A 21,766-nucleotide genomic window follows, 5' to 3' on the forward strand; every position below is an offset into this window, starting at 1 on the left:
GGCGTCCAGTGATCAGCAAACTCTACACAAGCGGAAAAAGAGGTCACTACACACAAGTAACCTCTGAAAACCTTTTTATAGGTCAAGGGGGAAACACTTTAAGGGACTCAGGTGGAAAGACTGTTCATCCAATCACACCCCAACTCTAACCATTTGCATATCTGCCCGAGATGTAACTGCATGCCGAGTTTTGCAGCAAAACGACAAATCAATCTACAATCTAAGTAATTAATTACTTTTATTTATTTTTTACAAAAAGTTGATGCGAAATCTCATACCAGGAGAAACCACAGCAGCAACAACATAATAATGCCGAAATGCATTGAACGAGTGCTATAGTCACACAATTTAAAAGTATCATCTTCGTGCATGTTCACATCTGTGACTTTCATCTTGGAAAGTTTCTGCCCACAAGCCGGAAGGATCTCATTATAGTCAATGGGGAATGTTCGATGTCATTCAGAGGCAACATACGCCAGAGAGTTCAGCTACTAGGACGAAGTTGAACAATGGAACAACCTACTGTAGTTCTGTAGCGAACCCAGCCTTAATTTTTTTTTTTTAATAGCTAGAATTCTTATGGGGACGGCCAACTTGTCTACGCCGATACTCTAAAATGAGCAGCAGCTCTGAGATTGGCTTTAGAGAAACAATATGGACATATGAAATTATCAAGAGATGACTTCGAACCCTTTTACATGGGACCATTGTAGGGCGCAGATGCCTTTCTACACAAGAGCAATCACAGTAAACAGGAAGTCTTTGATAGAAGAATGACTGCCTATTTACACAGACCCATTAACAGTTTTTGTGTGTGCATAAACTAAACAAGTCGTTCATTGTTTAGTCGGGGCATGCATTTACACTGAGCAATCCCCGTTCAGATTTCCCCCGATCCAGTGAGAATCTGAACGATGGTCAGACCGTGTAAAAAGGCCCTTACTGATTTCTATGAGTATGTTGTATACATGCTCTGTACAGGAGGTCTCCGTGCAGGAAGAAGGAGGACCTGAGCTGCGACCATCAGCTATTGTGAAGTGTTGAGCAGGAAGTCTTCCCAGTGAGAGCCCATCGAGCACAACTCTGCCCTATCTGATAGTCATTGAGTCTTAAAAATATATGAAAGTTTATGTATAGAGTTTAATGAAGCAAACTAAAGAGTGAGGAAAAAGAAAAATTGGGAAGCAACAAAAGAAAAAAGGGTCAAAAGAACACTTTAGGGGTGGAAAGGGGTACCCTGGTACCGTAGACTGCACCCATTAATGGAGGACAGATTTCTGTGTGAAACCACATATTTCTCACAAAACCCTACTGCTCCTAAGCCAATCTGCACAAGAAGGGAGTCTCGGAATTCCACCCAACCGTCTGAGTAGCATAGAATTTTGAGAATTCTGTTTCTATATCCCTACACCCGAGTTCCATCATATGCTTCAGGGAGTCCATGGCCTCCAGCCACACTATTCTCGGTATTGCTACACTCTGCTCCAGTATCTGGGAATGATCTGTCGCATTGCCATAATAAAATGCCGAAGTAGACCTCATATGAACTGTGAGATTGGGCCAGGTGGGATAGAATGGAGAACCAACTCCGGTGTGAAATGGAGTGAGGATGCACATATAAGTCCTGTACAGCCTGTACACGTCCTGCCACAAAGGGGCTATGAGAGGACAATCCCCTCATATGTATTATGGATTCTGTATCAGACATACATCTCCAACACTGCTAAGAAACTGAGGGGTAGATTTTATGCAGTCTGACCGGGGTTCTGTACCACTGTGAGATTTGGAAATTGAGTTCCTGTAATCCAAGAGATATATTCCTTTCACTTCTTGATCCAGCTAGGCTCAGATGTCTCCGCCTGTTCTTCCATCTGTAAGGTGTACACTACAGAAATCAAATGTGTAAGCACCTCCTCTGCGGTGCAAAATCGTTCAAACAGAGTGAGATCCACCACTAGGCCCATAAGTGGAGCAAGTGCGGTGATATAGCGGTATAGTTGGAAGTACAGCAGCCAGGACCCCTCTAGTAAATGGGGTTCTCCCTTTAAATCCATGAGAGTTCTCATGCTACAGTGCTCGATGACATCTCGCACACAGGTTAACTCCTTCCCACCTAAAAGAAGTGTGTTGTTGCGGATTGCTATTTCAGGGTTTCCCACCCCGGTGGCGATACAATCAAGCGCCTTGTAGTAGGCCATGCCTGTATGAGGGTTTTTTTTTTTTTTTATCAGTTTCTGTCCTCCAAAATTGGAGCAGAGAGAAATGCTGAATGGAGCCCTAATGCAGGTGTGAAAGCAGCCTTACTAACCCCAACCAAAATACTCATTCCAATTCTACAGCCCGGCTAATCAGGTCTTCTTTAATACCACTATTAAAATTCATATAGGCAACAGAAAAACTTCAAATCTAAAAGTAAAGCATTGTATATACCACAGAAAATATACCTTACTGGTAAAGATTTTTTTTCCACTCTCACTATGTAGTATTTCATGGGCCCTAAATTGTCTATTGGCAGAGGTGCAATACTTTAAAATGGCCTTCTCTTTCAACTTTCCATTAAGCCTACCACAGATAAGAAATGAAGAAAATGCACTTTTTTTTTATTTTACAACCAGCAAGTAAATATCGTGGCTTCAGTTTAAACCTTGTCTACATTTAACGTTTAATCAGCCATACTAAGGAATAGAAAAGATTTTGCAGGTAAATATCTTCTCTGTCTATGTATACAATAATTGATTATAACAGACAGCACGACTGATCCTAATGGAATCCACTGACTAAGGCCTTATGCACACGGAGCAAACTGAGCAGCAGATTTCCCCCTTGTCAGCAGGCGTGGTCGTCCGCTGCTCCATGAGCCCAGATGTGCGTGGAGATTCTTCTCTCCATGCACACCAGCGGATTTTACTTACGGCCACTACGTGCCGAAATAAAAATGGCAGCATGCTCTATTTTTTAGAGTGGATAAGCAGGTGCGCCGGAGCAGATTACATCTGTTCGGTGATGTATTGTTTTTGGGTTTTTTTCAAGGCAGCTAGAGCTTATTGTGGAATCCGCGATCACAATGCTTGGGCATTGAAAAGCATGCACTTTCACTTTTTCGTTCACACTCTGATACAAATTGCATAATCCACGGGCGGAAGAAAGAAATAAAAAAAATAAATTTTTATATCTCACACACACACACGCACGCACGCACACACGCACACACGGTCTGAAAAATAAACTTTTTTAACTGGACGTAGACTTCACTATTGGAGGAGTATAAAAACAAAAATGTGGATCCCCCGACTCGCTGTCACCTTAGTTTATGGTGCTGTTCTGAGGCCACAGGTTGCCAATCCATGTCATTCTTCTATGTTCAGACGATCAGCGACACAGAGTACTAGCACCTCGATGATCTCAAAAGAGAAAGTAACCATACCAATAGCTAAAGCGTAGATATAGATATAAAATTAGTCTTTCCAAAATGTACCCTAAATAAAATACAACTTTGTCAAGTATAACGGAGATGAACATGTTTTCAAAAACTTGCCTCTAGCACTATTGGCTTGAATAGCCTAGAAAGCGAACAAATCACTGCATAAGATAAACGAGTTTGGACCCTGGATACCAACAGTACTATTGGGTTTGGAAATACCTTTCTTTATGGCTCCTTGGGACCAAAGTGGAATACATTAACAAAGGATGGGGGGGGGGGGTGAAGTGGGAGATGCAAAGGTAGAGGCAAAGGAAAGAAAGAGTAAATAAAATAAAAGGAAAAGGAAGTATGGAGGGGGAGTGGCAGACCCTAAAGGCCGACTAGAGTGCCAGGACCTGGACAGGAGCCAGCCCTGCAGCCAATCAGAAACTGGGGGAGTTACCTGGCTGTCAAGCAGCCTTACCCTCGTGGACACCCATGACTTCTGGTTTCGACAAGGTACAATAGTACGGAAAGCAGGGTAAGTGAAGAAGAGTTACATTAGGGAATATGGTATGCCTCCCTAAAAAGATGGGTTTTAATGACACACCTAAAACTAAGGGTATTGGGGATTAACACGATTGTCTGGGGTAGTACATTCTAGAGAACTTGTGCAGCTCAGGAAAAATCTTGTAGATAGGTATGGAGGTTTGGATTAAAGATGAACTACATCTAATTTCTTTAGCAAAGTGGACAGCACATGTAGGGTGGTAAACAGAGATGGAAGAGATATAGGATGGGGCAGCACTGTGGAAAGCTTTATGGATAAGAGTGACGGGTTTAAAATGGTATTCTACATTGGACAGGTAGCCAGTACAGGGCGGAGGAGTCAGTGCAGCAGTTGGACAAAAAGATAAATCTGGCTGCTGCATTCAGGACAGATTAGAGAAAGGAGAGTTTGCTGAGAGGAAGACTGATCAATATTAAGTTACAGTAGTCAAGCTGAGAATGGATCAGGGCAAGAAAAAAAGTTTTTGATAAATCTATACTTAGGGTATCTTTACATTGTCACCTGAATTCTCACTGAAAACTAACAACCAGAAACTAAAAACCAAATGACTGTCGGGCCCTGTAAACAGAAGCTGCGGGTCAGAAGCGGTGTCGTGTCTCCTTAAGGAGAGCACCTAGAAAATGTGTGGGGACACCTAGGGGTGAGTAGATATGGGGATAGTATAGTCTCTCCACAAGGAGAGCACCCAGAAGGGGTGTGGGAACAGCTAAAAGCTAAGTAAGGACACTTATAAGGCAATGCTCCTCTAGGAAATTCATGCAAATCAGAAAGATGGAAAAATACCTCTACAGCGCCATCTATTGGATGGCAGTATTCCTTCAATTCAAAGCGACCATATTAAAAAAAGTCTACAATGATTGGGATTTTTAAACCAAGCCAGAAACCATGCATATACAGACTGTGTTTGCCCCTCATCAGTGTTTAGTAGGTCTCTGGCTTAGTCCGTTTGCAAAAATTTCCCAGAGGAGCATTGCCTTATAAGTCTCCTTACTTAGCTTTTAGGTGTCCCCACACCCCATCTGGGTGCTCTCCTTGGGGAGAGACTATACCATCCCCATATCCACTCGTCCCCCAAGAGTCCCCACACACTTTTTGGGTGCTCTCCTTAAGGAGACACAACACCACTTCTGACTGACATCATAGGCCCCTCACCGACTAAGGCAGTCGCTTTGTGGAGGCGGGATTTATGAATTCAACAATCGATGCCGTGGCTCAGTCGATTCGTAAAGGTCGCCTACACAATGTGGGAAAACATGGTAGTTGGTCTAATAGGGGGTTGTGCAGATGAAAAAAAGAGGAGAGGACCTAGGACCGAACCCTGAGGAACCCTAACAGCAAGAGGGAGAGAAGTCAGCAAATGATACACTGAACAAGCAGTCAGAAAGGTAGGAGGCAAACCAGGAGAGAGAGTAGTATCCTTAAAGGCCAATAGAGCAGAGCATACTGAGGGCAAGTTGGTGATCTACTCTGAGGAATGCTGCAGATATCCAGGGATATTGTGTGGATCCAAATCAATAGCACTTATCCAAGCCAAACATATGACAAAGTTGAAAAGCTAGCACATAGATTAGTAAGTGTTCTTCAAAGAGACATCTGCAGTTGAAATGCGTAAAACAAAAATCACTGAACTCGATTAGTCAGAGAAGAGTCAAGTGTCCTGGATGACGACTATAAAAAGGGGCATGTGCTAAGTAATTCCAATGCTACAAAGCTGCTGGCTCTGTGAATAATTTTCTCAGATGATTAAAAATGGGGTTTTAATTTTTTTTTTAATTCTAAGCTCTGCAGCAAAATTATATATATATTTTCACAAAATCAATTCTGGACTTTAACTTTTTTTTTAAACCAACTCCATTCCCTTGCGTCATGTGCAGTAAAAAAAAACAAAAAAAAACAAAAAAAAACACACAAGTAAAAATTTTCAAATGGTCACTCCATTTTGAAACAACTTTCGTTAGTATGACAGCCAATGTCATAACTAGCGAAAGTTATTTTATTTACCTGAAATTATGTTTTGTGCTAAAAATTTATTCTAATTTGCTGGCCAATAGAGGTCTTGATTCGTTTTAATTGGCTGTCCACTATCTGCTCTCAGGTGAAATCCATCTCTACTAACCGATAAAACTAACAGGAGGGTGATGACGTACGCTGCCCATAGAGGTCTGTGGGAAGGAGAGGAACGAGGAGGGAGAAAGAAGTAGAGAGACAGACACACACGCTGACTGGTGATTTCTAGCTACTAGGAATCACATGTACACTGCTCAGCACGTCTATAGTGTCCTCAATGCTGTGTGCTCTGAAGAAAGTTAGGGAGCAAAATTTCCTGTTTTCTCCATGTGCAGTCTGTGGGAACCATCATAGCAATCTCCTCCAACCAGTTTAGAGAGAACTCAAAATTAAGTAAATATACAGCCTGCAGAGGGGAAAACAATTGGAAAATGGCATATACAAGTCAAATAGTATCCAGAAATAGTGTTATTCCTCATACACACACAGCCGCTTATTCTGAAAAGTCACCTGAAAAGTGTGGGTACGCTTCAAGCAATTGAGAAAAGACTGACCTAAGCTAAGGGCTTTTTGGGAAAAGATCCCTGCTGTATTTTTATTTTTCGCACTAGTCTGTCGCATTTCTTCTCCTCATAAAAGGTACCGTATGGAGACATACTTTGATGCACAGTAAATAAACAGTGAAGTGTTCTACCGAGAGTCTTCCCCGGTACATGCCAAGGATAAAAGCATGGTAAACAATAGGAATTGCTTTATTCATAAAAGGAAGCTTTACAAAAGGGCTCTATAAGATTAGAGACATTTAGTAACACAATTCACTGAAATTCAGGCTACATTATTATATTTGGCAAACAAAAGTGTCTTTTTCTCCCCACTCTCCCTTGGTATTCAGTTAACATCTTCACCAGAAAGTATGCCCTTTATTTTTTCGTAAGTTATGTTTACAAACACAGCTTTGTTTTATACATACAGCGATACAAAGCATCTATTCAGGGAGAATACCAATTATCTCATCCCAGTATCGCATAATAGAAAGCAAACCTGTCCCCAGAATCACTAGTAAATGATGTATAGAAGCCCTACAATATACTATATACTAGCAAGCAAAATGCAGCTCCATTTCAGACGTGACATAACATTATTCAGTGGAAGCATTATAGCACATTTACAATTTCAGTAGAGGTCACAATAAAACTTGATAAAAGGACTTTAGTAAAAGGGGCCAAAGTAACATAGCTGAGGAACATGCCAAGGAAACTCCTCATTCGCACTCCAGTCAAACACTGGCTACTTTTTTCACCCAGAATAAGAAATTAATGTTGCAAGCTCTTTGCAGGAAAACAAAGAAGCATTTGTAACACATTCCTAATGCCTTGAGGCAGGTGTTTAGCTGATGAAAGATACCATTTTAATCTTCAAGAAGGATCACAAGCAAAGACTACCGGTTTCACACATTTTTAAGTCGTAGGCAATCACACTTATGAGATAAAGGAATCACTGAAATACTTAATATATGGGAAAAAAAGGTTTTAAAAAAGTTTTGCTTCTCAGGACACATTTTAACATACTAATTGTATAGATCTTTTTTTAATCACTCGCACAAAATAAAAACAAAAAAAACATAACGAAACATGCCGATAGCAGCAAGAATCGGTCTTCAACTCATCAGCATACCAAATACAATGCTAGGAAATTAAGCATTTCATTAATTTTAAGATTAAATGTAAGCCCAAATAAAGAAATGAATTAGCTGCGCCAAAAAGTAAAAAAAGGATTTATACTTGTTGGTGATCTCTTGACAATAGCCTTAAAACAAACAAAAAAAAATGCACACCAGTCTTATTAAAAAAAAATTGACAAATAGAAAGTGTCAACAGTCCCTTACCCCCCCACCTAAAAAAAATTAAGATTAAACGTACTAAATATGAACCATACAAATAAAAAAATTTAAAAAAATACATAAGACAAGAAATGCTGCTTTGCCAGAATGCCTCCTTATGCCCGATTAGGTAGCAAACTTATTAATCTGCAGCCTCCATACTCAGAATAAGAGATTGCGCATTTCACTAAGAGACTCTACTGTATTTGTAAAACAGTTGGCAATCAATAACTTCTGTATTAAAGCTGATCAATTGACAACTGTTTTACTAAGGGCTCCTTCACACTGGCGATCGAGATATGGCCGCGTGAAAATTGCGGCAAAATCACAACTGTTTTCGCACGATTTATGAGCATCAGAACTGCTTTCTCGCACAAAAACCATCGCTGCCACTTGCGATTTTGCTGCCCTTTTTTTTTTAGCACAAAAGTTAATAGGCCCTTCTAGTGTTAAAAACGCACCACATGAAAATCACAAGTTCCTGCTTAGTGATGCGATAAAAAGGAGGCTCCATTGTAAAACATGGGAGATATATTTAAAAAAAAAATAAATAAAAAAAAAATACAAAAAAAAAAATAAAAAAAATCACACGCAGAAAGATAGGGCTTACAACAAATTCTTTTCTCGCAACATCACAAATGTGAAGGGAACCATTTAAAAATCATAGGTTTCATAATTCTGCGTTTTCACTCTCACATCGGACCAAACATGTTCGATTTTATTGCCAGTGTGAAGGAGCCCTAATACAGGGAGAAAGCACATTAGCCAGAAACTGAGATCTCACTAAAACAAGCAAGATCTCCCGTTCTCTTCAACTGGTTCTTTGACATCATAAACAATTACACATGTCGCAAGTACTACAGTAAGAGAATTATCCTTAGGCGATAAAATACATAATTGCTCTAATTATAACTATGTGCTTCTTGAAAGCCGCTTGTTACCAAACTATACGGATCATTTTCAGCCGTTACCAGGAACTCTTCTGCTCCTGCATAGATTATAAAGTTGGAAACATCTAGGTTTTTTTTTTTCTGGCAGTTTTTTTTTCCTTGAGCCAAAACCCGGGTCAGTCCTATAACAAACGGTTTTATCTGTGGGGGTCCTGGCTCCACCTTTGACAAATTGTCCATAAAAAAGGCACAAACAGATAGATGACCTATCTTCTTGACTAATATTACAAACTATATATAATAGATAGGGATGAGCGAACGTGTCCGTTACGGACACATCCGCACCCGGACACCGGCTTTGCCGAACACTGCAGTGTTCGCGCGTAAGTGTCCGGGTGCCGCCGGGGGGCGGGGAGATGCGCGGCGGCGCGGGCGGCAGTAGCGGGGAACAGGGGGGAGCCCTCTCTCTCTCCCTCTCCCCCCCACTCCCCGCCGCACCCCCCCCCCCGCGCTGCCACGGCGGCCCCCGAACTTTTTCGCCCGAACACTGAAGTGTTCGCAAAGTTCGGTGTTCGGGCGAAAAAGGGGTGGAGCCGAACGTGTTCGCTCATCTCTAATAATAGACCATAAAATACAAACATGTCTAATCTTTAAAACTCTCTAGTCAGCCACAAGTCAACCATTCCTGAAAACAGTTACGGTAATTTTCTGTTGGATTGGGACAGCTTTAATACTTAGCCTCTAGCTAAGTGTATGATCAGGGGTCCCACGTCCCCCCAAATGAATGGAGCGGCAGTCAAGCAGGCATGCTGCAGTTTCTATTCATCTCTATGGGACGGCCATAGCTAGCCAAGCTATACTCTGCTATTCTCTAGTCTCGTAATCAGACCCCTACCAATCTAACACAAAAGTCACCGATTTTGATAAATGCCATATTTGTGAGGTTTTTTTTTAAAAGTGGTGAATGCGGAGGGGCTTAAAGGGGTTGTCCCGCTCAAGCAAGTGGGGGTATACACTTCTGTATGGCCACATTAATGCACTTTGTAATGTACATCGTGCATTAATTATGAGCCATACAGAAGTTATTCACTTACCTGTTCTGTTGCTGGCGTCCTCGTTTCCATGGTGCCGTCTAATTTTCAGCGTCTAATCTCCCGATTAGACGCGCTTGCGCAGTCCGGTCTTCTCTGTGTTGAATGGGGCGCTCGTGCTGGAGAGCTGCTCCTCGTAGCTCCGCCCCGTCACGTGCCAATTCCAGCCAATCAGGCTGGAATCGGCAATGGAACGCACAGAAGACCTGCGGTCCACCGTGGGTGAAGATCCCGGCGGCCATCTTCGCAAGGTAAGTAAGAAGTCACCGGAGCGCGGGGATTCGGGTAAGTACTACCCGTTTTTTGGGGGGGTTTTTATCCCTGCATCGGGTTTGTCTCGCGCCGAACGGGGGGGGGGGGCTATTGAAAAAAAAAAAAAAACCGTTTCGGCGCGGGACAACCCCTTTAATGATAGGGGTGTTGCCTCACACGCCCATCTGATTTATCATTATTTACATCAGAAATGGCCATAAAATTACACAGTGATCCATTATGGCTACAATGGTGTAAGGGTACAAAATTTTCAATATACAGTGATCTTTCCACTGAAACCAGACTCCATGTATAATGCCACTGACAGCTTGCATCTGTGGCACGTGGACTTTGCTGAAAAATCCAGCGCATCAACGCTGATATTACATGGGCTAAGTTATTGCCCTAACAAGTGCTAATTAACAGTACAGCAAGTCGCTCCTTATGTTTTCCCATTTACATGCTGCAATCATCATGCAGCAGTTTGAACGAACCAGTTTACGTTGTTGGTGGAAGATCCCCATTTATTCAAGGGGATAGACCACTGAAAAAAACTAATTTTAATGCATGCATAAAACAAAAAAATGCAATGGACAAGACATTTTATCACTCTGAACTCTGTTTAGCTGACAACACTCACATGTACATAAATGTCTCTGGAAGAACTGAGTTCTAGAAGATGGAGCACTGATCATGAAGGGAGATACATTTGTGGCTCTCACCACTCACTATGACAACTACTTACAGTTTATTATGGTGCTTTTAGACAGAACGATCATCATTTTGAAAATCGCTCGAACGAAAGTGAACAATAATCGTTCAGCTTAAATCCAAGCCAACGATTAGACGATGAATGAGAATCGTTCGTCGTTCCGTTTCAGTCGCATGAAAGTCAGCGTCAGCTCATTCACTTCTCATTGCGTTTAAACACTGATCATTCAGGGTTTCACATAGAAAGTACTGAACGAGAACTGCACAATTCTCAACGATTACCTGCCTGCCTAAACAGGTTGCACGAGCAAAGAGGGGACCACGTCCCCAACTCATGTGTTTGGGCAAACAACGGGGAATTGTGCAGTTCTTGTGTGTCAAAGGTCCATTAGTCTAGATCAGGGGTATAAAACTCATTTTCACCAAGGGCCACATCAGCCTTATGGCTGCCTTCAAAGGGCCGATTGTAATTGTAAGACTATATAGTAATAGCGAACCCCATAGTGGCCCGAGTGGTAATAGGGTCCCCCATAGTGACCCATAATGGCCCCTGTAGTCATAGTATTGGCCGTATTTACATGAAACTGTTATTCAAATTCGAACGATCAATGATTTCTTGAACGATAATCATTCTGTATAAAAGCACCTTAGGTTTATGTATGTCTTAAGAAATTTAGTATTGGAAGTTTTCTGATCATAAACCAAGTAAATAAAGCCACGTTGAATATTTTCTGTTTGCCTGTCATCTAGTTTAGGTCACATTAAAGCGAGATAGTGAATGTTCAGCTTCAATACAACCTCAGTTATATGAAGCAATAATACAGCACCCATAGACTTAAATGGAGTCCCTTTATACTTCTATATGCCTTATTTCATAACTGGAAAAAAAAAAAGTGGGGGTTCACACGTTCCCATAAGATACCCACTTCCAGAACACTGTGTGCCTCTATGCAGCCGCCCGCACACGCACTGTGCCTTGTGTATGAGGCCTTACTCAAAGCTTTGGAGCTATGCATTATAGCCATCTCTAGCGTGGCATTGCTTTCAACAATACCCTGGGGGATGTTACTAAAGTACAGATACTGCATTTGTGATCTAGTACCTCCTATAGTTGAACTAATTCCACACATGCAAACACAGTACACAAATTCTGAATCATACGTAACGCATACATACTCTGTCCTACATAATGGACACACATACTCTAAGGCCACTCTCACACAGGCACCTGTAGGAAAAAAAAACACGGTTTCAGCTGCGTTGACATGGGTTTTTGACAGCGCTGAAAACGCTCCCCATTCATTACAATAGGCGACGCATTGCATTTAAAAACGCTGAAACGGCTGAAAACATCAAGACATCGCTTGAAAAACGCTGCATTAAAAGAGCGGCGTTTTAAATGCTTGTCTGAGAACCCCCATTGAAATCAAGAGGTGTTTTACAGTGTTTATCACTGCCTTCGAAAACGCAGCACCCGGCACTGAGTGCTCGGCTGTATAATAGCCGGGCGCTCTGTGCAGAAAACATCTGTATACAGAAGATAAGCGGGGACACCCCGCTTATCTTCTGCATCCTCTGCACGGAGCACTCAGCTGTATGACACCCCGTTTATCTTCTGCATCCTCTGCACGGAGCACTCAGCTGTATGACACCCCATGGGACACCCCGTTTATCTTCTGCATCCTCTGCACGGAGCACTCAGCTGTATGACACCCCTTGGGACACCCCGCTTATCTTCTGCATCCTCTGCACGGAGCACTCAGCTGTATGACACCCCGTGGGACACTCCGCTTATCTTCTGCATCCTCTGCACGGAGCACTCAGCTGTATGACACCCCGTGGGACACTCTGCTTATCTTCTGCATCCTCTGCACGGAGCACTCAGCTGTATGACACCCCGTGGGACACTCCGCTTATCTTCTGCATCCTCTGCACGGAGCACTCAGCTGTATGACACCCCGTGGGACACTCCGCTTATCTTCTGCATCCTCTGCACGGAGCACTCAGCTGTATGACACCCCGCTTATCTTCTGCATCCTCTGCACGGAGCACTCAGCTGTATGACACCCCGTGGGACACCCCGCTTATCTTCTGCATCCTCTGCACGGAGCACTCAGCTGTATGACACCCCGCTTATCTTCTGCATCCTCTGCACGGAGCACTCAGCTGTATGACACCCCGTGGGACACCCCGCTTATCTTCTGCATCCTCTGCACGGAGCACTCAGCTGTATGACACCCCGTGGGACACTCCGCTTATCTTCTGCATCCTCTGCACGGAGCACTCAGCTGTATGACACCCCGTGGGACACCCCGTTTGTCTTCTGCATCCTCCGCTGGCAGTGCAAAGTGATCGCTCATCATGAGCGATCATCTTGCACTGTAAATGACACAACGATGATTGCTCAAAAGTCGCTTGAGCGACATCTTTTGAGCGATTATCGTTGTGTCTAAATGGGCCTTTAGACAGAAGCAGAATCTCACGCTTCTTGTTTGCCCGAGTGAATGAGCAGGTGACGTCATCGCCAGCTCGACACACTCAGGAAGCCCGTATAGACTGCACAATTCTCGATGGACAACTTTCTGTCTAAAACACAGCTTAAGGGCTGCTTTCCACAACTGGGTTTTCACAAGTGCGTTGCATACACGATACGCGGTGAATGGAGGAAATGAAAGTCACTGGACTTTCACTGTTCCTTCACTGTTCCATTCACACCGGCGTGTGGACACAGCGTATCGATACGCAAGAGAAATAAATTGCTGCATGCCCCATTTCTTTGCGTGTAATACGCAGCCCTTCTACGGGCTGTATATGATAAGCTGTCCATACGCAATACATTGTGTACAGCCAGCATTTCCTTACGCATCTAGCTCTGAGCATGTCCATAGAAAAGGCTTAATTAGTTACATCCCATATACTTAAGGCCACACTCAGAGCGTTTTTCTTCTGTGTTAAACGTTGCATTTTCAGCGCAACGCTAAAGGCTGTCAATGACTACCCGTTGATTTTAATGGAAGTTCTCAGACAAGCGTTTTGTAATGCTGTGTCTTTCGAGCGCGGTCTGTTCTATTTTCATGCGTTTTAAGTTTCCCTCACACGCCTTGGAGGTGTTTGTAAAGACGCTGTGTTTACTGTCAATGTTTTGGTGAAAACGCAGCCAAGGAAGCTTAAGAAAAAAAAAAGGCAATCCTCACCTAGCAGGCGCCGTCCGGCTCCCTTCCGCTGCTCTCCGACGTTCCTGCAGGCTTCCATGCAGTTGTCAGCACTGACAGAGCATCTCTTGCTGATAACGGGGATTGAAAATCCCGCCTCCAACAAGAGATTGCTCTGATTAGCTAAGCCAGCGCTCGAGAACCAATCAGAGCAAGCGCTCGATGCACCGGTTACAGCCATTCAATCCCTGTTACCACCAAGAGATGCTCTGTTGCCGCTGACAACTGGACGAAAGCCTGCAAGAACAGTGGAGCTTGAGTGGCTATCTGCACCAGGGTGAGCAGTCCCATTGAAAACAATGGAAGCGTTATACCGCGATTAGCGAGGTGCTGAAAGCGCCGCGGTAATCGCTGTAAAAGGCCCGTGTGTGATGGAAGCCTTAAAACGCGATGCTTTATCCATTGAAATGGATGGAATGCGCCTTCAGTGCTGCTAAAAACGCAGTAGAATGTGGTTACCCCATTTTTTACTGTGTTTTCAGTCAAACGCTGTCAAAAACGCAGCTAAAAATGCTGTGTTTTTACAAGCACATGTGTGAGAGTGGCCTAAGTCAGCAGGAAATACATACAAAATATTAGAATTGCAAAAAAACAAAAAAAAAAAACCAAAAAACGTATGACGTTCAAAAAGGTGCACAATATTAACCCAAATCCCCAGAAATAACCACTACAGCTTTGTTCTTTGCTTGCTATTCTATTGCACAAATGTGAAGCAAACAATTGTTAAATGTACTATCCCTCCTAAACGAAGGCAGAGCAATTACACATAAGATGTTCATTTTAGACAGCCCAAGACATGCATATAATTTACTGGCTGAACAGGTCATGACAACCACAGTCTCTCAACTGGCCAGCATCAATGTTGCTAACTAGCTAAAATTGCTATTTTTAACACTTTGTATACGAATGACAAAAGTGGAAACACACAGTTTCAATTTTAGCAAAGAGGCGAGGGCTAAAAACCTTCACATAGCTGGAATAAAACGCTCTTGTTCCAAAGATTGAGCATTTATGTGTAGCAGATAGTAAATGTGGAGGGAGTATACTTTTTCAGCAATGCAAATTTTTAGAATATCATCACTGCTTGAGCTACAGAGGAAATTCACACTGCCAGATCTGTCCAGCCTGCTGATGGGATTACATGTTTATTCAGTTTAAGATGTACAGAAAACATTGATTTAAAAAAAATACAACATACGAGATATAAAATGCAGTAAATAATATTGTATGTTCAGCTACCATTGCCTTCAATAATCTCTTCTTTTTTTCAAAATGTTAGAATAAATATCACCCCATTTATGGCGTTCTTGCTTTTACTAGGAAAAATAATAGAAATTAGAGACAAAACACTATTTAGGATGCAAATATGAGCATGCTTACATTAGTCAGGCATTGGACCTGATAAGTCATCAAGTATTAGCCTGGCAATTGCTGTAGAACATTGTGCCATTTGTTTAATTAGTGTTCCTTCAAAGACACCATGTGAATGAAGTGTATGGGGGGGGGGGGGGGGGAGGCGAATTCTTGTCAAGTCACAAATCTTTAATAAAAAAACATTAGAAGCATATTCGACAATCATTTCATTGGTTATCTAAAAAAAAAAAAAAAAAGAAGGTCTAAGGACCTGACTGATGTGATGCACGCTGTGCTATACTAATTAAACATATTTACGCACCCATGATCACTTTTCAACTACATAAAGTGGATGATACTTGTGCTAAGAAGTTTGACAAGCAAAAAAATGCTTTAGAGGCAACTTTCTTTTTCTGCCCTTTGATAAACCCCCTCAGAACATATTAACCTATGTATACAGAAAATGGTTTAGTATATAGTAAATAAGCTAAGCTTTAGGCACAAACAAACCATATTGTAAGAATATGTTTGCCATTAAACTTTGGCATAAGCATTTTCCCAAATCGACAACTGGGCCTCCAAGATCAAGACTCAAAACACATTAGTGTAAGGAAACAGACACAAACCTACTCAACTATGGTCCAATCTAAAGTAACAGATAAGACAATAACCAAAATGCCACAAAACGTCAAGCTAAACCCAAGACAACGTGATGGTCATCATCATAAACGTACCGAGGGATTTAAGGTGTATTCACACATGCAGTTTGTGAAGCCAAATTGAGAAGTGAATCAAAAACAAAACAAGAAGAAAAAAAAAAGGGGGGGGGGAAATCAGAAGCTGTATCCCCCTTTATTCTTTCTACCACGTTATGCTCTTCACCTGGTTTTGGCTTCAAAAACCCTGAAAGTGTGAACACACCCTCATGTATACAAGCTGTAGGTGTGTGGTATAGCACTAACTCACATTTCCATTAATATAATTGCATTATAATATTTTAGAAAAGTCTAAACCTAACTAAAATAATAAAAAATCTCAAATCTGTCTCATACTAATACAGTATAAAATATATATATATGGAAAACGATAGAAGCAGAAAGGTGCCAATTCTAGAAAGCAGTTTAGTGACTATGATGCTATTCATTCAGACAACATCTCACATTATCATAACACAATTTGTCTTGCTACATCTGGATGTGCAGCAAAACATGTGGAGCCAATTTACAGGGTATCCATGTTCATTCCAACAGATTTAGTAATCAACTCTTTGTTTCTAGTAGAACATAAAATATAACCAAAGTCTTGTAAGAAGGTGAAGATGACACCAGAACAGCCATACCCAAATACAGAGCAGCAAGTAGATCATCACACATCAGCATGGAGAGAATGACATTTCTAAACAAAATAAATGGTCAAAATAATCCGGAATCTGTTCTGATCAAAACATGAACTCCCGATACATGCAGAGATTATATAAAGGGATGGCCAAAGCAAAAGGTGTACATTGGTAAATACCGGAAGCACTTACATTTACTCCATGCACAGTATATGCATGACTTTATAAAAAGGGAAGGGGGGGGGGCTATGTGAAGTGCAATTAAAAAGTATTACAAATCACTGACATGAGCCGCAACAAGACATAAATCACATCTAGCAATTACTGATGTACTGAACGCTAGCAGGTCTGATTTTTTTTTTACCTGATCCACTGAATTGACTACTTCCTAGTGTAGTTGGTCTGGTTTTCCCACTATTAACAGGTGGAGAAAACATCTGTAAAACAGAATAGGATTTTGCTGTAAGTTCATTGTTCTAAAACATACAGAGCAGCACGCTACAACTACAAGAGGTGTCTGCCTGTTGACTTACAAGGGTCATGTATGTAGAAGGCACCACTACTACTCAATAAGCAACAACAATGCAATTAAGAGATTTCCATCTATTATGGTGGAATACTAAAAAAAAAAAAAAAAAAATTAAAAAGTCTTCCACCCAAAAACTTTACATAGTCATAGAAAATTTGGAAAATATAGCCTTAGGGGTTTAATTTTATGAAGGGCAACAAGTGTGAGTTGAGCTTTAGAAAAAAAAAAATAATCTCTTAAAAGTTTTGGGTGAAAAAGAAGGAGACTTCATCGGGTTTTTAGGCAGCTGTAAATTGGATTGATGGTTTTGGGGTCAATGACTAGTCTCCTAAGTTATAAGCCAATTGACCCCCGTAGTCTTTTTAAGCGATTACATCTTAAAGAGTCTAGACATGACATCAAAGTGATGGCGTCCAGTCGTCTTATAGGACCCCTGATTTTTTTTTTGTAGTATAGGAAGCCATAAGACAGTTGAAGGATACCGTACCGCACTGAAATCCAGGAGGTCACTCAGCTCCTTGTCTGTGCCTATAGCGGCCATCCGCTGCTGAGGATTCATCTCCAACCACTCAGATCAGCTCCTGGAGAGAGAGAGGAGAGACACTTACCATCTGCATCACAGCACCCCCTGTACACCGATGCCCAGCTGACAGCGGGGTGGAGGGAGGGCACACATACATGACACTGCTCTCACCAAAAAAGTAACATTGTAGCAAAAGAAGTTTCAAAAGCCATCTGACTTCTCCAAGATCGAGGAGGAGAGCCGAGACAATAAGACAGGCAGGACTGACTCACTGCAACAATGGAGCTGCAACTTGGGCTGCAACTTACTCCTGGAGTGAAGACTTGGAGGAGCCATCACAAGGAGCCGGGCAGCCTGCACTCTGCAGGGCATACCCAGGGCTGACTGCTCCCACAATGCAGCCCTAGGTGAGGGCTCTGCCGCCCCGGCACAGTGGCCATTCCTCCTCTCCTGCCCCCAACACTCCACATTTACCTTTTTTTCCGTTTACACATCCAACAATTGGATTGAAGTTTACGGGAGTCCCCGTCCACCTTCCTCCCGGGGTCTTTGCCACAGCCTATTCTCGTCCCGCCGTCAGACCGTCTTCCAGGCTCCCGGTTTCTATAGGTTTGAGGAGCTTTCACCGAACAGAAAGGTTTTCTTTTCACCCGCTAGGAACTTGTGGGTCTCCCTCAGGCAGACATTTTTTTCGCTCGTCAAAGCCTCACCACCACGTTAGCTTCAAGATGAATATCCCTCCGCCCGAGCTGAGTAACAAACCCGGCGCTACTTTTCCTCTTGTTAACTCTTCCGCTGACCGAATGGAGCCCCCGTTATGAGAACTATAGATCCGGCTCCTGTCAGAAAGGGGGGCGGAGGGATACAGGAGGATGAAAGCTCAAGGGACGTTTATAACTATGAGGGCGCAGCTTTGCTTTTCTTGTAGGGATGGGAATTCTGGTTCTTTTTTTTGGTGAGCCATATATTAGGTTTAGGTCACCATAAAGTGTCGTCTCTAATGGCTCTTCATGTAATACTAATGCTGCAACCAACCCTCCAGACATGAATCCTGCCCCCTATCATGTAGTCACATAGGCACAGGACCTCCATCTATATAGCTGTGTATGGTTCAGGTCTCCTGTAAGTCACAGGAGGTGACCCTTTCCCTGCTGGAGAGGTGGCATGTGCTCCTCACACAGCTGTGCAGCAGGCACTTAAAGGGTTATTCCTATGTAAACATTCCACTGAGCCATGGAGCAGGTATATAGCAGATACAGCAGGGACCTGTGGGGGCTTTTACACACTGAGCCCACTGAGGGATTGCCGACAGACGACCACGCAGGGGTCTTCTGCAGGGCCTGGAGGAAGGCAGCACGTTGCCTGTCATTTGCAGGGGGGTGTAGGTCTTCCGCACAGGGGAGTGCAGTCTGTAGAAAGCCGCCTGTCATTGTTTATTACATTCATTCCAAGTCATAAGTTGCGCAAGAGGATTAAAGAAAAACCAACCCTGCGATCCGTGTGGCGCGAGCGCAGACATTCTGGGGAATAAACAATTTAACAGGGTTTACAATTAGTATATTCTTTGGTTGCAGTGAGGGGGGGGAATGAAACATATATTTGAAAAAAACGAAACTTCAGCTGACGCACTGCGATCCCGCTGTTGCTACAGTCACTATGTTTACTTGCGCTGCAGCGGTCACATGGTGCTTTCCCTGCGTGACTATTTCCATTAATAGGAGGCTTCGACAATAGATGTAACCAGTAATGCCTACTGCGTTTCCCCAAAAATATGACCCTGTCTTATATTAATTTTTGCCCCCATAGAGGCTCAGCGTCTTTTTGGGGGGGATGTATTATAATCATATTATAATCACCTGGCAGGTCCCTCCTACTGCTCTCCGGCGTTCCTGGGGGTCTCCGTGTAGTTGTCAGCGCCGACAAAACATCTCTTGCTGGTACCGAGGCTTGAAAACCCCACCTCCTGCAAGAGATTGCTCTGATTGGTTCTCGAGCGCCATAATTAGAGACGGCACTCGATGCACCAATCACAGCCCCCATCACCACCTCGGCTTGTCGGAACTGCAGCCGCCGGGTGTCCGCTGTAAGAACAGCCAGCACCCAACGTTGTATGGAGCTGGATCCACCCGCGATACCGCTCCATACAAACATTTGTTCGGACTTGCAAACAAATAGACTTGCGAACAGGTTGCTGGAACAGAACCTGTTCGCAAGTAGGGGAGCATCTGTATTCACGCTAAAATGAAGTATGGAAATGAGTTCCTCATTTTGTTTCAGACTTTTTGATATATAATATGTATGGTTTTGGATTGCAGGGCGCATACAGCGCCAATTTTGGTTGGCGTTGGCTTTGCGTTATTTAGTTTAGTTTTACTTATTTATGTAATTTTTTCTTTTACTGTCTATGTCCCCTAAATCGTCATATAATACCTCTGGGGTACATTCACATATGTTGGTTTTTTTTTATTACACACTTTTTCACAGGAGCCCCAGTTACAGGGAAAACATCCTCTGTAGTGACAATAGTCACTGGAAGAGCTGAGCAGGGTCTGCTAGGACCCTGTAGCTCTGCTGTGCCATGGGATCCCAGAGGTTACCTGACCGCCGGGTTGCGTAGTGGAAGAAACACTTCTACTTTTTAGTACCTGGTGCTCATTGAGTGCTGTGTACTCGGGTAACAAGAAGGCAGTAAGGGTTAAAAATCACTTCAGCCTTCTCCTTCTGCTTCTCAGCTGTGACTAACAGCTAACAACCCGTCCTGCCTGTGATTGATTGCAGGAGCTTTAATTCTCCACCTTATTTTTACAATCGGCTGGGATTAAAGCCCGGGACCAAGTGCTGTAAATTTACAGTGCTTGTTCCTTAATGGGTTAAAGGACATCACCGTTCAGATGCCAAGGCACCCAAGTGCCAAAATGGTGCTCTGGCTCCACAATAAGTAAAATTATTGTCAAAACAGAATCAAGCTCCTAGAAGGAGTTGTCATTGTGCTGCAGAACCCGGAATGCAGTTACATCTCAGGCAGATATGCAAATGATTAAAGTTGGGGCATGATTAGATAGATTGTCTTGGCACCTGAGACCCTGGAAGTGGTTTTGGCCAATGTAAATGCTCTCAGAGCGTACTTGTGTGGCAAACCTCTTTTTCTGCTTGTGTAGAGCTTGTTGACCATTAGACATGCATCTACTGTGCAATCAAAGAGATTTCACCCAATTAACAAAGTTTGAGAGGGGGCACGTTATTGGAATGTGAGAAGCTGGGTAGTCACATTGATAAATTGCCTGCCACCTGGACCGTGGTGATTGGAATGTTAGGAGGTGTTGGGCCCAGTGAATACATGAGGGCACACAATGTGACCGGGCTCAGGACACTCAACAGATCACCAGTAGTGAGGATCGTCTGATCGTTCAACAAGCCTGAGCAGCTCCAACTGTTTCATTGTCCGTCATCCAGAGACAGGTGGCACCATTATTGCAGGCCCCTGTGTCTGTCAAAACCATTTCCAGATACCTGGCTGAAGGACATTTGGTCTCATTGTGCCCATTACATCTTCTGCCTTTGAAACCCACCCACCATCACCTCCGTTTGCAGTGGTGGCGTGAATAACGAAACTAGACTGCTACAGAGTGGATAATGGGTTGTCATCAGCGATGAAACCAGGTTTAGTTTCGGTGCTGACGATGACAGTGTTCGTGTCTGGACTGATGTGCTGCAGGATACCATTTGGAACCTGTATGCCTCCATGCTCACCTGTATCACATCTTTCATCCAAGCTAGAGGCCGTACAACAGGGTACTAGAGCCCCCACGCCCACCTGTATCACATCTTTCATCCAAGCTAGAGGCGGTACAGCAGGGTACTAGAGCCTCCATGCCCACCTTTATCATATCTTTCATCTAAGCTAGAGGCCGTACAACAGGGGTACTAGAGCCTCCATGTCCGCCAGTATCACGTCTTTCATCCAAGCTAGAGACGGTACAACGGTACTAGAGCCTCCATGCCCACCTGTATC

At 43.1% G+C, this 21,766-nt stretch overlaps 1 protein-coding gene across 5 annotated transcripts in view; it reads right to left on the minus strand.

The window, feature by feature from the left end:
* TCF12 (transcription factor 12) overlaps positions 1–18,555 on the minus strand; it is a 213,548-nt gene extending 194,993 nt beyond the window's left edge. For 2 of the 5 annotated variants that reach the window (XM_066592548.1, XM_066592547.1), the window contains exons 1-3: positions 18,229–18,554; positions 17,719–17,812; positions 17,067–17,139 (exon numbers count right to left, since the gene is read on the minus strand). In XM_066592548.1, coding sequence (XP_066448645.1) covers positions 17,067–17,139; positions 17,719–17,790 — 145 coding nt within the window. In that variant the 5' untranslated portion in view covers positions 17,791–17,812; positions 18,229–18,554. Of the gene's footprint in view, positions 1–17,066; positions 17,140–17,718; positions 17,813–18,228 lie in introns of those variants that run through there. The other 3 variants (XM_066592546.1, XM_066592549.1, XM_066592550.1) reach the window with 3 other exon arrangements.
* Between the last annotated feature and the right edge of the window lie 3,211 nt (positions 18,556–21,766).

This window comes from Eleutherodactylus coqui, chromosome 2 (assembly GCF_035609145.1).
Source record: "Eleutherodactylus coqui strain aEleCoq1 chromosome 2, aEleCoq1.hap1, whole genome shotgun sequence".
Lineage (NCBI taxonomy): Eukaryota > Metazoa > Chordata > Amphibia > Anura > Eleutherodactylidae > Eleutherodactylus > Eleutherodactylus coqui.